The sequence below is a fragment of the Pleurodeles waltl genome, chromosome 7 (genome assembly GCF_031143425.1).
Source record: "Pleurodeles waltl isolate 20211129_DDA chromosome 7, aPleWal1.hap1.20221129, whole genome shotgun sequence".
In the NCBI taxonomy this organism is placed as follows: domain Eukaryota; kingdom Metazoa; phylum Chordata; class Amphibia; order Caudata; family Salamandridae; genus Pleurodeles; species Pleurodeles waltl.
In genome coordinates, this window is record NC_090446.1 from 1,393,060,341 (window position 1) to 1,393,082,048 (window position 21,708).

The 21,708-nt window shown below is 43.1% G+C and overlaps 1 protein-coding gene across 1 annotated transcript in view; it reads left to right on the forward strand.

Moving 5' to 3' along the window:
• SHANK1 (SH3 and multiple ankyrin repeat domains 1) overlaps nucleotides 1–21,708 on the forward strand; it is a 1,404,784-nt gene that overhangs the window by 322,118 nt on the left and 1,060,958 nt on the right. Inside the window, exons 3-4 of the mRNA XM_069200994.1 lie at nucleotides 5,651–5,854; nucleotides 11,367–11,438. Coding sequence (XP_069057095.1) covers nucleotides 5,651–5,854; nucleotides 11,367–11,438 — 276 coding nt within the window. The remainder of the gene's footprint in view (nucleotides 1–5,650; nucleotides 5,855–11,366; nucleotides 11,439–21,708) is intronic.

The following is a 21,708-nucleotide window of genomic DNA, read 5'->3' on the forward strand; positions in this document are numbered from 1 at the left end:
CATACATGAAAATTCGCAAAGCTCTGCAAAATAATCGTAAAGTTGTGGTGGCCAGAGATATGCAAATTTGGATTTCCCTAAATTCCTCAAAAACTACTGAACAGATTTACATCAAATAAGCAAAAGCACAATCTGCATACTAAGAGCTAGCTTTTATGGCAAATTTGGTGTAATTCCGTCCTGTGGTTTGGATTGTAGTTGTGTAGTCATGTCTGTAGGTCCTATCGGAATTAACATGGGAAATGCAATTTTTGTGACACCCTCTTTTCTCTACCCCCACTTGACGGATCATCCCAAATCTTTCAGCGTGCAACAAAAATCATCATTACATGTTTTTGGGGAAAATTTAGTTAAGATTCGTCAATCGGCGCCAAAGATATAGGCAAGTAAAAAAAACGTTTTCTTTATGGAAACATGGTCCTAACTACAACTACCTAGTGGCGACCGCCAAACAATTGTTTATATATATACGGTTGGTTAATGCGTTTTTGACAACACAAAATAACTGACAAATAAATATGGCTTATCGCCATATAAAATCAAAAAAATACTGTCCGCCATCTTATAACATCACTTCACATTACATAATCATAGTTTTCTTAGATTTCTTTTGATTCATCATCTTTATTACACACAAAAAACTAGAAATTAAATTTATGATTGATTATGAATAGAATGATTTTAAATGATACCATCAGCATTGCCCATCTAGGGCTTGATAATTTATTTATTTTTTTGTGTAAGAAAAGTGATGAATTTAAAGAAATCTAAGAAACCAATCGTTTGTATACAAGGTATAAACATTTGACTTGCCGCGAGATCCTGACACCTACCAAGGCACTCACCGAAACGCATTTGTTTATCTTTCCCGACATTCAATAAAGAATGAAGAACTTCCCCCAGAGTGGTGCGGTCTCTTTTTGTTTTGGAAGAAAAAAAAATATATATATATATATATATATATATTTTTTTTTTTTTTTTTCATGGGTGATGTCATATCAGATGTTCCAATGATATTATCAATGATGTCATACAACATGCCTTGAATAATGTAATATGTGAGGTAATTAGCAGTGCATGGTAAGGTCACAAGTTATATTTACTTTAGGAAATGAGTTACAGTTACTTCATATGATTATAACTGGTGAATTTCAGTTGTTCTGTTAGTTTAAAAAAGTATGTTTTAACTAATATTAACTAATATTTTCACCTAACTACGATGTGCATTTAACCTTTGTTTTTTAGTGAATTTCTACAGTGTTTTTAAATGCTTAACTATAACTGCCACTTTAACCTTTCTTTTTTCAGTGGATTTCTATGTTTTTTTTAATGTAAAGTGAGATTTTCATCGCCATGTGTGACATGCGGTTAAGGCTCAGGGTCCAAGCCCTGCACTCAACCCCATGCCGCATATGGCCAAATGCCCCCCAGGCTTTGCTACCAACTCCCCCACCTCCCGAACAAGGCTGGCTATATAATGTAACAATAGAAAATATGTTATTTCAAGATAGAGAGACCTACTGGCTTTGTCAAAGGCTCAGAAAAAAAACAAAATAATAATGACAGGGCCTATTAGCTTTATCAAGGGATCATAGACCTATTAGCTTCGTCAAAACTTTCTTCATAACCTTAAACAAATTATATTCAGGGACACTGAACGTATGCGATCGTGCAACCATGCCTGTTTTCACAAAATTATAGATTTGCCGCTTTTCCGATCCATCATCAGACCCATGATCTGCAGATTTTAACAAACAATTTGTGTTTCTAGCTCAAATGGTTCAAAAGTTACTAAAAGTGTAATGACATTGTTGCACAGTGGAAGGCCCTTTGCAAAGCTGGACTGGCCACTTTTCTGTTGCTTTTTCCGGCACTTGGATGTTAATTAGGTACTAATAATGTGCAACCAATTAAAAATGGTGAAATAATGAAGTAATACTGTTACAAAAGGTTCTGAATCATGCCCCATAATTTCCCTTTTCGTGCCCCATAATTTACTTAACCCTGCTGCATAATTTGGCCCTATCCTGCTGCATAATTCCAGTGGCCCTGAACATATTTTATTAATTCACACATTTCAGTACTTATTAATATTGATTATGATAAAAATGTTTTGTTGTTGTTGTTTTTTTTACTTTTTTTTTACAGGCCACCAAGTACAACCCCAAAACAGACCACTAGAGGTCTCCAGGTGAAAGGCATATAGCTCCAACCTGGAGTGCTCTAAAAAACAAAAAATACAGTAAGCTCCTCTGGGTTAATGGATTCAGTGACCCAGGAGACTCACTGGGTTTTTGTTTAAAGTGGTTGGGGGGTGTCGTCGATCCCTGCAACCCTCCACAACATTAAAAAACAATGTTCTAGTGGCCCACTAGCAAGAAAAGAAACAATTTAAAAATACCCCAAGGCAGACTTCCCAATTTCTTTAAAACCTCAACCCAATTATTAGAACAATAAACTTTTGTGACCCCCCTACATTGAAATGACATCAGACGTGTTGTTTCTTTTAATGTAACTAAAGCATTGTGTGGCAGCCCACCATCATTTACAGACAACACATTTTCCAATGAAGTGGCCATTAGTTTGCACAGACATACAGTTTTTTTACTGATTAAACTAAATAACACACAAATATTAATGTAAGGAAATCAGGTTTCTGTGAATATTATCATTTGTACATCACCAAGTAAAGTATCTTGATTTGATTTTGCTAAAATCTCTGTTTTCAGCACACTTCAGAGTTACCAAAAATGTGCTTCATTTTTACTTTCCTAACTTCTGAATCCATACAGATCATTTACAAGTTTTTACATTTCGTAGTGTGTTGCAAAAAAGGCACCCTCACCCTTTCCTTTCATAATCCCTATATTCAGCAAGATTGTCACATAATTCAGTTTACTTTTCTGAGTCTGATTGCAAACTGAGAGGAGTACAGAAACACCAATCTTCATGTTAAAAAAAAAAGCAATAATTTGTCACAAAACATGGCCTGACATTTGACCTCTGTCTTTCAACCATCAAATGTGACAAGATAAATAAAGAACTTTTCTGAAATGCCTTTCAATAGAGAGTATAAAGGCATCTTTGTTTATAGTTTGGACTTTCGTGACCCACCAAAAAATGGCTGCGACCCACAGTTTGGGAAACACTGCCCCAGGGCATTATGGAGTGCTCCTTGCTGGAACAGTGAATAATGAATGAGTGGCCACTACCACTCATTTTATATTCTTGTATTCTTTAAAAAAAAAGATTTTTGATTTCCTGGTGCCCACCCGGAGTAACCACATCTTTAATTTTTGTTGCGGGCCATGAGGGAAGCCCTGACAGGAACCGGTAAAGTTATACATTTGTTGTGGGTGCCCTAGCGCCCGACTGGGGGCAAACCCAAGCCACCTTTCTTTGGGGGCCAGGTGGGACGGGGGGTAACTCCATGGCCCCAGCTGGCTCCCTGACCAGCACCTTATTGTGTGCTGGCCGGATCCCGCACAGTGAATTCCAATAGTTTTTGAGCAGCTCACTCTGCAGAGGATCTGTGGAGCCGACGGATCTCATGCAGAGATCTAATAGGCTACCACCACATTGATGTGGTGGCAGCCATCTTAGGACTCAGACTCGGTCCTGGGTCCTAGAAAAAATGCAAAAAAATAACATAATGGGGCACGGTAGGAATACCATGACCCTAAAGACCCCCTTTGTCTGATTTTTACTGTGTATCTGTGGTAAATAAAAAAGAATGCGCATCTCCCCCGCTATAAAAAGCAACTTGCCTGGGGTGGGCCAGAGCCTGGTAGGATGTTGCATTTATCGACGCAGTGATGTTATAAGTGATGTCACTGGTGAAGTCATTAATGATGTCCTCAATTATGTCATGTATGATGTAATAGGCAGCTCAGAGAGTTGGCACAAGTTATGGCTTAAGCAGTAATATCAGTGTTGATGTCAGAAGTCATATAATCAATGTGACTCATGATGTCATCTGTGATCTCAAGTATGATGACATTCGCAATGCAAGGGACATGTGATAGTTATTGTTTTCATTTTGAACCAAAACTGGTCAATTTCCTAACACATTTGAGCCAGAATTATAAAGAAATGTGGCTTTAAAATAAGTATTAACATCATTTTTTAACTTGTGATAACATACTTTTTAAAATCCTTAATTTCTCACCTCACTGATTTACCATTTACTGGTTTGAATAAACTTCAACCAAGGTGTAAAATGAAACAGATTACCTAAATTATATTATTTTGCTCTGAGTGAGTAAGTAGGTGATCTTGGATCTGTACTAGACACCCACTGCCCCACCGACCCTCACTTTTCATTGGAGGCTTCAGTTCTCTGTGATTATTCCTGAGTGCATACCTGAGTGAGCGTTGCTGTTTGGGTTTTTAGATCTTTGTTAGCCAACCAATGGCTGACTGTGACATTACGTCCTTCAGAGTGATAATTTTCCATAGAGTAGCCGGTGTGTGTATCTGACTGAACGCAATTGTTTATGTTCTTGGACATGTGTTGGACACTCACTGTTATCACTGTTTCTTTCTCTCTTTCGTTGACCCCAAGTCACCATGATTAGTTCAGTCCCTTACTGGACTTTTGCATCATGTTGCTGCAGGTGGACCTCTCCCTTATTGCTGCCCTGAGTGCTGGTATGAGTGAGTGAGATGTGTGTGTAAACCTGGATCCGCACTGGACACCCTCCGCCTCACTGTACTGTCGCTTCCATTGGAGCGTTCTTCAAAATCCCTGATTGTGACTCTAAATACTTCCAGCCAATTGTGTTAAAAAACATACACAGTGGAATTTTATTAACAAATATATACAAAAAAATCCAGCCAATGCCTTTTTAAACTCAAATATTTCAAAAATTACTGGACGGATTTACACTAAATCAAAAAAGACCACATTCTGAGTAAACGGCTACATTCATGATAGGTTTAGTGTAAATCTATTCAGTTGTTTTCGCTCTGGCTTTTGGCAAACTGTCCTATGGGAGCTGAAAAGGAGACTTACACACCTTTTTCACCCCCACGCCCTTAACTCGTTTTCTAAGTGGGAGGATTCTTGTGAACTGGCAATGGTCACAATTAGCTGACTGAGTTGATAGATTGCCAAGTTTCGCGCAAATCCATCCCCGGAGTCAAAAGTTATAAGCAAATCTAAACAAAATCCAATACTACCTTTGCAGTCGGAACTATGCAGCATAACATATATAAGACCATTTATGTGTGTGTGTAGAAACAGTAGTTGTGTGTTGTAATCAATGACGGATGCTCGTAGGTTATAAAAGAGGTAGGTTTATTAGCTTAGTTGTAGCTTACAGATAAAGCCCCACCAGGAGCAGCATCCTGCCGCTCAGCCCTTCTCACTCCAACTGTCCACTCATCCAAGCACAAAAACTGTCAACATTCCAACCATACAATGACCTCAATCACTGGCTGAGCAGCAGGGAACATTAATGCAGCGGGGAGAATGCATAAGATAGCAAGAGGCCACAACATTTTGGTCCTCATTAAACCTGCTGTGCAAGCAGATCAACTGAGCTGGACTGTATGGAATAGTGAGAAATTTCTTGGCAATGGGGGGAGGAGTGGTGGACCATGATGGGTGCTAGTTTTCATTCCTAGTTCTGTTGGTTTTCTTTCCTAGAAATGCCTGCGGTTCAACCCCGACGCCACTATCTGGGTGGCGAAACAGCAGATTTTGTGCACCTTGAATGAAAGCCTGAAGGATGTTTTGAACTATGGCCTTTTCCAGCCAGCCACTAATGGACGGGATGCCAAGTTTCTGGATGAGGAACGCCTTTTGCGAGAGTACCCACAGTCCTTTGAGAAAGGTGTCCCCTACTTGGAGGTAAGCTTTTTTTTTACTTTACCACAGAAGGCTATAGACCTGGACCCTCAACACTTCATTAAATAGTTCTCCACTCTGCCAGATTTCCTAAGCTTTCGAGGGGTGAAGGACATGACAACGACCACTAAACTAACCCGTGTAATGCTGTTACTCCCTCCGTCACGTGTACCAGTGTGAATCAGCACATGAAAACACATCCTGGCAGCTTGGACGCCCAGATGTGTTATCGATGCAGGCAATTGATGCTTCAGGACCTGCGTGAAATGTAATTCTTCCAGTTTCACTTGGTGGAAAGAATGTAAGAGAGGGGAGCAGTGGGGGAGGGGTAAAAGCGGGTAAAGAGTATGGAATAAGTGTTTATTTCTACGACGCAAGACATAAGAAATTGTGGGAAGACGAATGCTAGCTAATAACAGCCCCCTGAGGGGAGAGAAAAAAAAACGAAAGCAAATATGAAAAAGTAGATGACGAAAACATGAAATATAACAAGAGAGGGTGCCAAAGAGAGGCATGGGCTGTAGACTGATAGTGAGGGAGAGAGAGACTGAGTGAAATAAAGAGAGTGGGAGAGACATACATGAGGAAGTGTTAAAATGAAAGAAGAAGGCAGAGAAAGTGAGACACTGGGAAAGAGGGAAAAAGATGGAGGGACGTAAAGAGGTGGGGAGTTAAAGAGTGACGGTAGGAGGAAGAGAGGCGGGGAAACTGGCGGTAACGCTGACGATGGGAGTGTAAGGGGTTAGTGCGTAGGATGGAATACGAAAGGTGGGAAGGGAGCACGCGAACTATGGAGGAGACAGAAAAAGAGTGGGGGCGGGGCTGAGGAAAAGGAGGAATAGTATATCGTGGCCTGTCAATGCTCTAATTTCCCCGCCAAGAATTAAGCAAAAAACTGTTAACATTTGATGTCCGAAGTAATTCTTAAGGGGAAATCGGAGGGGTGTGACACGCATCAGCATTTTATTTTTGGCAGTTTTAAAAAAAACTTCGATTCAGGTTTCTGCAGGCAGGAATCGAGAGGCAGGAGACTAGCCTTCAAATCAGTAGTTTCCGAATAGGGAGGGTTGCATGTATAGTGACAGTTCAGACTTTCAAATCTGTACCCTGACTCTTAAGCTAAGGGACAGGTAAATTCGGTAACATTACAAAAAATACTGCCCTGTACAGTGCTTAATATGTAAATAAAAACGTGCCGGTGCCAGAGCCCTCCTCTTAAACACTCGGATGCAGCAATTAAATCAATTAAATGTGGAACACAGAATACTGAGGCAGCGTAATCCTGAAGCCATCTCGGGCCTCTTCAATCCATTTACAGCCACTCCCTGCTCCTTCAGCTCACTCTTGCAGCTTTCTACTTTCTCCCATTGTGACGCTTTTTCGTTTTTCTCTTCCTCCGTCTTTCCATATGTGTCTTTTGCTCCCAGCAAATGCATGAGGCAGAAAAAATAAGCGCCGGCCCTCAAAAATAAGTGCCGACCCTCAAAAAAAAGTGCTGCTGCTCCGCACCGGAAACAAGTAGCACAAATTAAGCCCTGGCCCTGTAGCTTTCAACAATTAAGTTAAACTGTAGAATACACAACAGCATCTTAACTATAGCTGGCACGTTGTTGCAGCTTTGGTCAGGTTCTGGAGGACGAAGGTGGAGTAGGGATCGGGTGCACATTCACTGTGTAGGATGGCAGGTGGCAGTGGCACTACTAATTGGCACGGGCATTGGCACTGCTGTTCAACACAAAGTTCCATGTTGGAAGGAGCTAGTTCAGGAGGGATGGCAGGGGGAGGGCACCATTTGTTGGCTCCGGCCTTGGCACAGCTTTCTCTGCATATTGTTGCAGCTTGACAGATCCCAGAGTCAGGAGTAGGAATCACAGAAACAAGACACTTCTAACTCTCAGTACAGGCAGGTAACACTGGCACGTTCACCGCTGACAGCTGGTTTTGCGCACAGCACTTGAGCTGCTCCTCAAGCTTGTTCAAGGATGGTCCCTCACGTTGTGCCTACAATTCGATGCATCTGAGGAAGTGTTAGACTTCAATTTCATACGGCAATTTGTTCTTGTGTTTAGGCACCTCCCAATACATCAGAAATATCAGAAATGCATTCACTTAGGTAAAAAGGCCCCACTCAATCACTGTGTTCTAGATCAGCTATAAATAGACAAAGGGGGTTATTAAAACATTTTAAAGAAAGGCGATGCAGAGTCAGTGCATAAAGGTTCTCAGTAAATAGGGCAATATAGAGAAATGCAAAATTTAAAATTAGTATAAGTCCCAAGTGGGCAGCAAATTCGGGAGAGAAACTCACAGCATCCCTAGCAGTACAAGAACGTCTCCAGCTCACCCTCAAAATTGAGGGTTTTTATACATTATATTTGCATAGAACTGCAGAACCACTTTGGCGTGAGCAAATTGATCTATTAATCAGCAAATCAGAGCACAGACTTATAACACATCATATTGCCATAACACTTAAGCACTATCCCACTAAATGAATAATTATTCCTGTCACTACAATGCTAATGTAATCCTGTGATGCTAGAACAATCTATATACATAAACAACAGTGTGTTATGTGAATGAATAGGGCACATTGATCTATCTAGAAGAAACAGTTGCAGTTCTGTGACTCAACTGGGGAAGGTTCATCAAAGACAGTATGAACCATGACAATGGAAATAAACACTATTTTACTTGTCTACGACAGGCAGTGATATGTGCAGAGGGAAGACGAGTGACAAGGGTGACCTCCATTTAAAAAAAAGATTGCTCTTTTATTAGGCCCAAATTGACGCCTATTTGACAAGAGTAAGAAAAACACACTTGTACACATAATGGAGAATTTATTTCAAAGACAACAGTACTATATTATGTTGTACACATGTAATCAAAAGTGCAAATACATTCTGCATGTAGTTAATGATGCATGAAAATATAACCTACAAAAATCCCCAACAAGGACAAATGTTCACTTGCCATCTCTTGGGTTAGTCACTTAAGCACAGCGATATTCACAATTCTTCTCCTAAAAGCAGGTCCAGGAATGAGCACTAGAGTTGATTTTCATATGCCACTCAGGACTAATTGGTTGCTGCAACATGTCTCCAAGTGGCATTTTAGTCACATTAGAAGCTATGTGGGCACGTATCCTTATGGTGGCGCCTCGTGTTATTGCCTAGCAAATGCTCCCCAATGGTTTTAACTATTGGGCATTATGTAAACATTTCAAAATGTTCATCAAGTAACCCATAACCAATAAACAATAGCTGCAATATGGCCGAGGTGTTATTGTCACCGAATGTTTGGAGAGGAAATAGGTTTTTGAAGAGGTTCCGCCCAAAACAAATTAAACAATGCTATTATAAGTAAACATTAATACATTTGTGACAATGTTTTTTGGTAATGGAATAGTAGTACTGTTTTTCTTAGTTATTGAATGCAAGATCATCAAGTAGGTCCGTTAAAAGCAGATGTGGTTCTTCTTGGGAACAAGCTTTAAAATGACCCTTTGGCTGGTTATTAAAGTGTCTTCTCTGGAGCTCCTAAGATAGATCAGGACAGGTTAAGAATTGAGCGGGCAGCACAAAGGAAAATACAGTAGCAGCTACCATAAACTTGCTCACAGGAAATGCTTTGCGAATGGTCCGATGGGGTGGTTCCTCTTGGGGTCAGGCTTTAAAGGGCTCGTTTGCTAACTGACAAAGGTTTTGCCCTGGAACTCCCCAGGGAGGCCCAGGCAGGTTCAGCATTGAGCTGGCAGCACACAGACCTAGGGTTCCGAGGGAGATCCAGTAAAACCTGCCGTAAGACTCCTCACAGGAAGTGCTTTGTGTCACGCCCAGTGGGGTGATTTGTCTTAGGAACAGGCTTTAAAGGGCTTTTATGCTGATTAATAAAGACCCTTCTCTGGAGCTCCCCAGATACACCCAGGCAGGTTCAGATTTGGGCAGGCAGAGCACAGGCTTAGGGCAGAGGTTGAGAGGGAGATCGATTAAAAGCTGTTGTAAGATTCCTTATTGAAGGCGCTTTGTTAGGGATCCTATGGGATGGTTCCTTTGGGGAATACCTGCTGATTATTAAAGACTGTGCTCCTGAGCCTCCCAGATATACCAGGGCAGGCTCAGAATTGAGGGGGCATAACACAGGTCTAGAATAGGGCAGGCAGCACACAGGCTCAGAATTCAGTGGGCAGCACACAGGCTCAGAATACGGCAGTGCACTCACAGGCTTCAAATAGGGCAGGCAACTCACAGGCTCAGAATCTAGAACACAGCACACAGGGTCACACTTGGGCAGGCAGTATACAGGTTCAGGGTTGAGTGGGCCACACTCAAGGGCACGGTTGGGTTGGCAGCAAACAGGCTGAGCAAGTAGCCTACAGACTCAGAACTGGGCTGGCTAGCCCACTGACTCTGGATTAAGTGGACTGCACACGGGCTCAGGATTGGTTGGGCATCTCCCAGGCTCAAGGTTGTGGAAGCAACACACACACTAAGGGTGAGTGAACAACAGTCCGGCGGTAAGGAAGCCACGAAAACCATGGCGGTAGGTGGGGTCATAATCCCGCAGGCGGGCTAGTGACAGCCGCCGGGCTGGAGACTGACGTCTCCAGCCTGGCGGTCGTTACCGCTGTGGCGGACGGTGTGGTACATTATGGTGGTCATTCTGACCCTGGCGGTCTTTGACCGCCAGGGCGGAGGACCGCGGGAGCACCGCCGACAGGCCGGCGGTGCTCCAATGGGGATTCCGACCGCGGCGGTAAAGCCGCGGTCGGACCGGCACCACTGGCGGGGTCCCGCCAGTGTACCGCCGCCCCATTGAATCCTCCGCGGCGGCGCAGCTTGCTGCACCGCCGCGGGGATTCCGACCCCCCCTACCGCCATCCAGATCCCGGCGGTCGGACCGCTGAGATCCGGATGGCGGTAGGGGGGGTCGCGGGGCCCCTGGGGGCCCCTGCAGTGCCCATGCCACTGGCATGGGCATTGCAGGGGCCCCCGTAAAAGGGCCCCTACATGTATTTCACTGTCTGCTGTGCAGACAGTGAAATACGCGACGGGTGCAACTGCACCCGTCGCACAGCTTCCACTCCGCCGGCTCGATTCCGAGCCGGCTTCATCGTGGAAGCCTCTTTCCCGCTGGGCTGGCTGGCGGTCTGAAGGCGACCGCCCGCCAGCCCAGCGGGAAAGTCAGAATTACCGCCGCGGTCTTTCGACCGCGGAACGGTAACCTGACGGCGGGACTTTGGCGGGCGGCCTCCGCCGCCCGCCAAGGTCAGAATGAGGGCCTATGTCTTAATATAGAGAAAAGTACCGCCAGCCTGTTGGCAGTACTTTCCTCCATATTAATGCCGTCCGCCGGGGTCATAATGACCCCCTTAGTATTTTTGTCATGTATGGAGCAAGTGCCATAAACGTCAGACCTAAACATAATTTACCTAAAAAGCAGATCGTTTTGGGGAGCTCTAACAGCGACGTTGCTTGCCACAGTAGTTAAATAGTGTTGTCCTTTCTTGCAGTTCCGGTACAAGACGCGTGTTTATAAGCAGACCAACCTGGACGAGAAACAGCTTGCCAAACTCCACACCAAGGTAAGCATCCAGGCTCAGGAATGCCTCTCACGAGTGGAATTATTATGTGTACGTTATTGTTTGATAGCTTTATTGTAGTTATCTGCATTTTTACATGTTAATGTGTACTTTATTTTGCTTTTGTAGCAGTGGTTATCATTGTGTGGTGTGTCCATGTGTGCGTCAGTGTGTATGCATCAGTGGGCATGCTTGTAACACTGTTTCAGGAATGGCGTGTCACTGTATGTGCAGTTTTTTCTTGCTTACTTGCTCCTACCTGAGTTTCAGTGTGTTTGTGTGTCACTTGCTTTTCTTGCTTAGGTGAGCACGTGTGCCCTGGTGTGTCTGTGGCTAGTGCTTCTTGCATTGACGAGCACGTACATGTTTCTTTGTGTATATTGCTAGATCTTCTTGCTTAACAGGGCAGGTTGGTGGGTTCCTTTGAGTATGTTGCTGTCTTTCTTGTGTGAACGTGTCCACCTTTGTGTGTGTTGCTGTGATCTACGTATGTGTGTGCATGCTGGTATGTCTTCCTTCGTCTCACTTGGACTTGCGTGCTCCGGTATGTGTCTTTCTGTGTTAACACAACATGTGTGTGTGTGATAGGGTAATTTCCTTCATGGCATCTCCTTACAGACTCCCTCCTCCTTGAATCTCCTCCATGCTGGTTCAGGCTCTGGCAAACCAGGTCTTTATTTTAAATGGCCAGCGTCTGATTGTGCATCGGTCAACCTGACGTGTCAGCTCATGGTGCAGGTCCCGGAGGCACAGCTGACATCTCCACCCCCCTTTGTCAACCAGCAGGTAAAGAGCTTGAGATATTTCCTCTTCCCTCCGTACGTCCTTGGCTTTTTCTGGTGGCAATTTAGTGGCTTTTCATGGTTCTATTTTTTCAGTGTGGTCTTGTATCGATTTTGTAATGCTGCTTTATGTGTTTTGTGTGTGAGCGTGCATTTTCTGTTCTTCCTCACACACAGGCATATCCTCAAAATGCCAGCTACAAGGTGGTACATTGGATTAATGTGGTCAGAAAATATGTCTTTACTTATTATGAAAGGCAAGGAAATTCACCTACTCTCAATGGCTGTAGGAGACAGTGTCCACCTGCTGCCTCACATTAACTCGAATTTCTTCTGCTTCTTTAATGTATTCACTATCAAATGTCACCTTTACTATGAATGTAAATCCTTTCAATATTTATTTTTCTTGCCAATAATGGATTTGTCCATATAGCCGTACCAAAGATGCTTCTCTGCGTTGTCTGCCTGGCCCAGGTATCCCCATTTAATGCAACACCCATTCATTTTGTTGCAGTGTGTCTGACACAAGGCACCTCGTTATATTCGGAAGTGCCAAAAGAGGTTTCCTTCTAAGGCTTGGAGGCACACAGCTTCAGATACTCTAATTACTTTGGGGTAGGTAGACGTCAAAGGCTAATGGAAGCAATTAAACTGAAGTTGTGCGTAGAATGTCCTTTGTCTGCATGCAACAGTGCTTGTTTAACTTGTTAAAAAATAGTCAGAATGGCCTATAAGCCAGGCGGAGTCCCCCTATCTTACAAAATAACTTGTCCGCTGATCACTGCAGTGTTCTCACCGTCCTTGTGCCTTCAGCCTTCCCTGGCCAAAGGCACTGCGCTATCTTGAATATCTGGTGTCCGGTGCCTTGTCATCTTCAGATAAATAAAAACAACAGTGAGTATAATGCTTTAACCTATCCACTAATAATTAGTTAGCACCTCTTTCCATTCCATCGCTTGGTATTGGTTGACACAGGGCGCTATGATATGAAGATTTGCAGTGTCCCGCTCTAGCAGTAGGCGTTCAGCCTGAACAGCCAAGCCTCGTCTCTTCTGATTGGAAGCCTAAGCAACTTGTGGAGCATTCAAACCAGCCTCACGACACCCCTTATTCAGGCTAATCCACCATAGGGTTTGTTGATTGCGACTGCCTTAGCTGGCCACTTTACAAGCCTGCCTCCTATTATAACCAGGGGTTTTATACCAGGGTATCCGGTATTCATTATACATGATGAACACCTTGAAGGTGAAGGAAACCAGTTTAAGGCAGACAATCTTCAGCCGAAGGCAAGCAAGCTCTTCCCATACATCTCCCAGTTTGCCAGGATGAAAAGGTTGTTGAAGCATTGAAAACTATGGAGATGTGTTAACAGCTCCCCTTGCCATGAATCATATCGTCCGTCTTATCTGTCATAATAATTAATAGTGGCAACAAATCATACACTTTTCTGTAGTCATTTTAGAGTAAATGAGAAGTCGTATGAGCCAAAAATGTTTTTATGAGAGCCAGCCAGTGGATAAACCTTTCATCCTCATTGGTCATACCATCTTGAGCTACCTGTTTAAAAAAAATGGATAAAGCACCTTTTCTTCTCCGGGTACATAATATTAATGTTCTTAGTTTTGCAGAATTGTTTACAGATCGAGCTTTTAATGTAGTGCCAATGGGTGTATCCGTAGAATAGCTTTTAAATAGGTACATTAGCCCTCTTAAGTACTATTATTGATTTGGATCCCTAATTATCTTTTGCTTGAATGATCCCTTTATTGCAGTCCAACCATATCGAAGGTTAAAGGACAGCTGTGTCCCTGACAACTGCTTCACTCCTACCTCTGCTTTCTTAAGATGTGTCAGCCACAACTGTACATCGAATGCCCATTTGTCCAATCTCTTAACCACTTTCACTGGCCCCATTGAACCGTAAGACTTCCTTGTGTGGCTTCTCCTGCCCTGTCACCATAATCATTGAGGTTTTGCATTGATATTTCTATCTTTGTGATAAGCACAATCATCTGCAAATAATAGTTTGGGAATATGTTGACCTTTCACCTTAGGAGTGCGCCTCACCAGTTGTTAAAGCACCTCTCAAGGGTCACCAGTATCATTGGTGCAAAAAGTGAATAAAAGGTTAGCCAGGACACAATGTTGGCACACACCTTTTTGGCTCCATTCTTGCTCCATCAGCACTCTCATGCCGCCAATATACATTCTTGCAGTGGCGTTGGACTATAGACCAAAAGCACACTTCAGTGCTAATCTTTAACACAAAGAACTCTAATCTAGTTCTCTGTGCCTAGAAAGAGGTACTTCAGGTCCATCAAAGCCTAACTTCAGAGGTGCTTCTTTTGTGTTATCATTTTCTGAAGGATTATTTATCGATGAAGAATTTGTTCTACCATTTCCTGTCCGAGTCCATATGGGGCCTCTGCTGTTATCTCTTCTCTCTCCTTCCACTGGGTTAATCTTACCAATAGTACCTTAGCAAACAGTTCTGTATAAATATCTAGCAACGATATGGGCTTGTAAGATTTTGAACAGATGTGTAGCTATCATTAGTTCAGTAGGTGTGGGGCCCAGAGGTCTGAGGGGATGTGAATCATGAATGTCTTTTACTACCCAACGTGGAACTCAGTACATATTTTATTGCTTGCAATAGGGCCTCTGGCACCCTTGCTGAGCCACTGACTCTGGCTTTGCACAGTGACCACTGTTTGAAAGCGTAGTCAATGCAAAGGATTGCTTTCGCCCTCTTGTGAACCCCCTTCAAAGACCCTTCTGTCAAGGTGTGGTCTGTGGCCTCTGGCAGATCTGGACCATCGATGGATGATATCCCACACCATCACAAAGGAACAACGTCTGTGCTAGATTCAGCTATTCTTCATGTTAGACGTAGATAGTTGTGCATGCTGAGAGAAGGAGCTCAGATTCTGCCTAACAATATGACCCCTTTTTAGCTATAACATTATTAAGCAAGCACCCTTTCCAGAATACTTTGCAAGTAGGCTTAGCTCCCAAAGTGGTGATATCTTACTAGGTGCCTGGCATTCTGTCCTCTGAGTACAGACTCATTGAAGTTCCCTTGATTATCTAAAATATATGGTCCTCCTCTGTCACACTTTACCTCTTAAGGATGAGTCTTCTGGTAAGGTTTGCCTTTGGTCACTGTCAGTGGTTAAGTAGCTTTTGACTGACATCTGCTTCTCTATGGGAGACCTGATGGCGGTGACAGTTACTTAGATGATAGGGTGAATTTGACCCTTACACACTTAAACTGTTTTGAAATAAAGCAGTTTCCCAGTTCCTCAGCCAGCATCAAGGAAGTTCACTACTCTGCAAGAAGACTGGCCAGTTGGAGATCACCAGTGAGTATGGTTTAGTTATGTGCCTGCATCTCTGTTTAAATATGATAATGTCACTATCAGTTTTGCTCAACTGTGCTTTTGAGTGAATGCGCCTCTGTACGTATATTTATTTGTATAAAGCGTGATATTGAAAAAAAAATCATTTAATAAGGTTAAACTTTATATATGCATCTTGTTTTTTTTTTAATTCAAAAGAGTTGTTTGTGTACCTATTACTTGGTGTAATTCGTAAATGTATCACTGAGGTCCTTTTGAGATTTTATGTGATTTGCGTGTCTGTGTGTCCTTATTGGATTTTGATTTTGTGCGTACACATATATTGCCCTTAATTTTGTGGACTGTACATGTTTTGTATTGTGTAGTAGGCATGTTGTTTGTGTGTTATGGTTCACTCAGTACTGTTACTGTTTTTGTGTGATTGTGTCTGGGTGTGATGTCATCCTGTTTCACTGTGTATTATGTGTACCTTAGCTGTGTTTACTTTAGTATGTATGATATTATCGTGTTTTGCCGTGGCATTTATGTGCTGTATTTGATTTCTACTAATCACTCTCTGCAGTCAATGTTTTGGTGTGTGATGTCAATGTGGCCTTATGGGGTTCACTGGGTAAACGTCTCCATGGGTAGCAGTTCTTTACCCCTCGAAATTTAGGCGTAACTCCTTATTAAAGCACACCCACACAAAGGAACTTCTTCATTTGAAAATAGTTATATAGGATAAAGTTAGAGGTGGTTCAAACTTGTCAGTACCTTGTACAAATGAGCTAGTACCCCATTAAAAATATGGAATTTGCAATAATTATCGTACAAGATCAAAAGCTGTCTGTTTTACCTTTTAGGGCACCTAGTACCCCCTTATTGAGTATTAAAGGCTGAAAATGGGGAGGGGGCTGGTTACAAAACACCTCATCCTTTGCCATAACGAATAATGCCGGGCTACATGATGTTGAAAATTGAAAGCTTTTGATTTATGAGAACCACAATTTACTTTGATGCTTTACACTGATTTCTCAGTCTTTACAGATTTCACAGGGATGATAGGCACAACATGTTTTAATCGTGTAAATACTTGAATTTTGTTTGTTCTTTAGAAAAAATGTATTTCTATTTTTGATTCAAACAGTTTATAAGTGCGAAAACATTTTTCAGAAATTATGTATTTGTAAAATTATTCAATTAAAAGTGATGTTGCCGACATGCACTATTTGTCAAACAACATTGATCATTTAGACAATCCTCCTGAACGTTTGCTTAATGCATTACTGAGCGGGGGCTTCTTAAGTAGTCCTGTTTTAGACCAGTTAGCTAAGCTGCAGAAATCTTTCATAGCAGGTTATTTTAACTAAGCTGCAGAACCTTTTTGTAGCAGTTCCTTCAACTTATATTGGTATTTGAATTTCCTACTGCCCATGGTATAGGTCACATAACAAACCTCTATTTAGCATCTGATGAATTTCCACAGTTCCCTACTCACAGCTTGTGTCCAGCCGATGGAGGGCTCATGAGGTTTTAGATAGCGTTACTTATTACAAAAAAGGAGGCGAAAGGTGAAAATAAAGTGCCAACCCTGACCATTGATGCTGTCCTTTCCTGATATGTTGTTGTGCTAGCACCGCTCACTAAAACTGCTGCAAGATCATTGGCATTTTTGATTTTGTAAAAAAGCAGGCTTACTGTCACCGGTTAAGGCTGCAGAGTCTGCCCCTCTGCTTCTCTAATTGTAACTAACACAGGTGGGCACCATCTACACCCTTTTAAAAGTGACTTTCTCTGACTCAGAGCTGGAAACATCCAAATTCTGTTACCATTTTCAAACAGCTATTCATGGTCTCCATCTTGAATCAATCTAATAATGGCGCAGGTCAGTCAACTGTGGTCTTCGGTCTGACTGAGTCCCTCTCTGCAAATGTACTATTATCCAGCTCAATGCCTCTCCAGGTTGAGAGGGATCATCTGGGTACAATTGATCTTTCTCTGGGCTACCACCATATCATCTAACTATCCCGGTTTTTGTGACCGTCATGGATAAGGGACAAAGGACCCATCGGCCAGACAGGCAGGACATTTGCGGATTGAAGAACATTGGGAAAGGCTGCTGGTAAAGTATCACATTCTGAACTATTCAGTCCTAGTCCCACACAGTGGGTTCACTTGCCATTGTGACAGAATTATCTAGAGCCTATCCCTACTCCTATTTCTGAAATTCTTTCTCTTCAATAATCAATCAATCAATCAGGATTTGTAAAGCACGGCTAATCACCCGACAAGGTATCCAGGGGCTTGCAGGTGCCGTAGAAAGCAATGAAAACGTTGGAAAAGCAAGGAGAGGGCACACACAAAATGGGGGTAGAAAGCAAGGAGAAAACATTGAGGACGAGCGAAACGGAAGGAGAAGGCACTCAAAAAACGGGGGAAAAGCAAGGAGAAGACAGGAGCAAGAGCGATGCAACAGCACAGGGGGAGTTGTGCCTTGTACCAAGGAATCTCATCAGAATAGGCTGACACTCCCTTTTAAGGTAAGTACTCCACTACACATGTCTGCAAAACAATAATTGACAAGTTGGTGAGGCTGTTGCCTAAATGTACCTGACTCGTGTCCAGTCAGTGATAGCATTAATAGCCTTCGTGGCTAAGGGATGCTGAGTTAACACAATATTGCCTTTGGGAATGGATAGTCTGCAGGTACCCCAGAAAGCTGAATTGAAGCTCAGTTCTGCACCAGTGATTCCAAACAATGACAATAAGCTCCTCTGCTATGTGGATGGGAGGATGTTACCTCATGCCACATCAAAGCTAGTGATGGCTTCTGTTAGGATGATAGAAGGCAGGAGAGTGCGAACAAGGGCTGCTCAGATCATGGACTCTGTGACGAATCTTCTACGTCTCCAAGCACAATGGAAAGAGTCAACAAAGCTGTCCCTGTCTTGCTAAAAGAAGACAATATATACAATTCCATAGGGTTCCAAGTAGCACAAAGAGAATGACAGACAGTGACTCTACTAAGATTTAAATAAAAATGAAATACAAACATGTCAGAAATCAGTTGGCAGAAACAAAGCATAGTCTGGCTAGAATCTTGTAATTCAGAATAATTAGGAATAAACATTTTTTTTATATTTAACAGCAATCGGAAATGGGTTCATTAGGAAGATTATTTTATTAGTAAAGCTTTCGGCTCACACATTCAGTGTAATATGAATTTGCACTGGGTGATTGCATAAGCATAACATGAACTGCACATGCATATCTACACTTCATAACTTCTTATTGGGTCTTAAGAAGAGTGACTACCTACTCTCCAGAGAATGACTCTCAGCAGTCAGGACTTACTAGCACTGGCCTGTCATTTCACTACTCAACCTAAAGAAATGGGACAGAAAGATTTACCTCTCTTCGATTAAAAGGCAATGGCACTGTCTTAGATCACACAGCGTCTTATATAGTATAGGAATATTTACCCTACAGATGAGAGTCAGAATTTATGGGGACCTGCTTTATGTTGTACTTTACTCTGGGAGCGTAGTGTCACTACAAGCTAATAAGACAGTGCTTGGGATTAGTCTGGTCTAAACACCAGCATCTAGAGGTATCCTTGTGGCTATGTACCTGCATGGAAGTGGCTATGTATGCTGGTGGAGACAACATTTCAGAGTTAATGGGTTGTTGACTGGGGGATTGGCGGTGGGATTCCACCTGTGGGGGCCCATCCTGGGGTCTTCTTGGGAAGGTGCAGAATCTTTAGGTGCTAAGTGCTGTCTAGATCAGCACTTGGATAAACTGAATCACCAGAAGGCAGATGGCTTGAGGACTCCTGGGCAGACTCCGCAATGCAGGAGGATTGCTGAGGATGACCGGAGCTTTTGGAACCTGGGTGCAGTAGACCACTGCAGGGTAGTAAACAATCAGTGTATGATGGACCACTATTTTATGGCCTCCAACCTGGGTGGGTGGGAAAATGCACATGTGGCGGGCCCTGCTGTATAATTCTCTCACAGATAGCTACAACTTTACAGACTGCCACCCAGGGATCCATAGCCAGTTTGTTAAGGTGGGTTGCCATTTAACAGAAAGGTGAGAGCTTCTTCCAATCGCACAAGATCAGGTAATTTCTTCACAGTGTTTTCACTGTCTCTAGGTGAGTTGAGAAATCTCCGTAGGATGCCTGTGTGAGGGAGGTTCATGGTCCAGTGACAAGCAAGATGAAAGGGGCCTCATCACCATGAAGTACTTAATAAAAACCAAGGTTAGGGCTAGTAGGTCAGATACAGATAAGAACATATATATTCACTTGAAAGACTGTGACCTACTGTCTCTGACTTGACTATTAGTATGTTGGTTTGGTTGTTTCCTTGTTGGTTGTGCGTCAGATCTTTCAAGACCCTTGCTATTATCAATGATGCTGTAATAAAGACCTGAGTGTGGGGCTCAACCTAATATTTGAGAATTTTTATTTTCATTTTACATAGGGTCCTGGATCACAAAAACCCAACTGAGGCAAAATATGTTCACATATGAATTGTGATATTGGATTAGGACTGTTCCAGGATGTACTCTACGCACACACAGCCCTCCGCCACACTCACCCAAAATGTGGAGAACACTCCTATACAGGCCAGTGCCAACAACTGCACAACTGTGTACCTTGTTGGGACACAATTGGCTCCTGGTTGACTGAGACTGTGCACCCTTGCTGTAAGCAACCCAATGAGTCAGCCTGTGGTAGTTTCTTTTGACTCAGCGCAAATGACAATCATGCATGCACAGAGATGTCCTTGTGTACCTTAGGTTGTGACCCAGAGTGGATTGTGGTCCGAGGGACATTCCATGTGCACACTCCTTAATTAAGCATGACTTGCACCAGCTCACTGAGCGCTAGTGGACATCCAGTGGTGGTAGAAATGTTGAAAGGCCTGTTCCCCTCTAACCTAGTCAGCAAGGGTTGCCTACTGCCCCTCACCCCCAATCACTGAGGCTGCCAGTCACCTGCAATGGGTCCTTCGCTGCGTCCAGTTCCATGTGGTGTTGCATGTGTGTGTGCATGGTGTGTAAGGGGAAGAATGAGTAAGGAGTATGTGTGTATGTTTCACATGGTTGATTGGCTGTGGGACACAGCTGAATCATTCTTGGAATTCCTGTTTTAGGTTGCTGTACAAAATGGAGGCTGACTGTAGCCTGCCAGATAAACAATTTGGTACTGAGCAGCTTCAGAGCAATCCAGAAGCCTTCATGATAAACCTGACTGTACAGTGCGTGAGGAAAGGAGACAGCAGTTTCCTCTTAAGGACAGAGATAGTGTTTGCACATGTTCTGCCCCTGTGTTCCCCTGACATGTTACTCCCATCAGGTTGACAAGAGAAAAAAGGCTCTTTTCTTTTGTGAATTTGTTTTGGGATTCTCACCACCAGAGACACCAAGCTGCACCCCTCCTTGCTCCTGTAGGCACCTTTGCAGCCGGGAACATCATCCGGTGGTCCAAGGATTCCTGTGAGAAGCGCTGAGGATCAGCCCTAAGAGGAGCCTCCCTTGGTGCTGAGAGAGAAGCCGTGAACATGGTTCTACAAGAGACTCCCTATGGGACAGCATAGTCCATCTGCCTAGAAAAAGAGATGGTGACTAAAGAAAATAATGAAAATATGACCAAAGCTTGCACTGCGAAGCCAAGAGAGGAGAGCAGCTCTGCAAAGTCCTGTGGTGAACCCCTGCTTTCTAACTTAGTACAACAGCAGGTCTAGCGTGGCCTCAAAATCATGTTGACTGTCGTCCCTGGCTGAGAGAGTTCAGTTCGGACTGAAGCTACATATACTTGGAGGTGGGAGTATAATGCACTGAAAAGAATTAAACTGCGAACCCCAGCTCATGCTGTATTGGCAAGACTGCTCTATTTCCTCGCATTGTGGAAGTAATATTTTGCCCTCTTTAATAACGCTGCAGCCTACGGATCCTGAAGGGTGAGCTCCAGTGACAACTGAAATCCCCCATCGGACGCCTACCTCACTCACTTGTAGAACTGCTTTCATTTTCAAGTGACACCTGGGGTGGGCTCTCATCTCGTATTAGTAGGGAGGATCATTTGGGCATTTGACTGTTTCTACTGAGATTGTGATCCTTCTTGGCTGGACAGCACCGCTC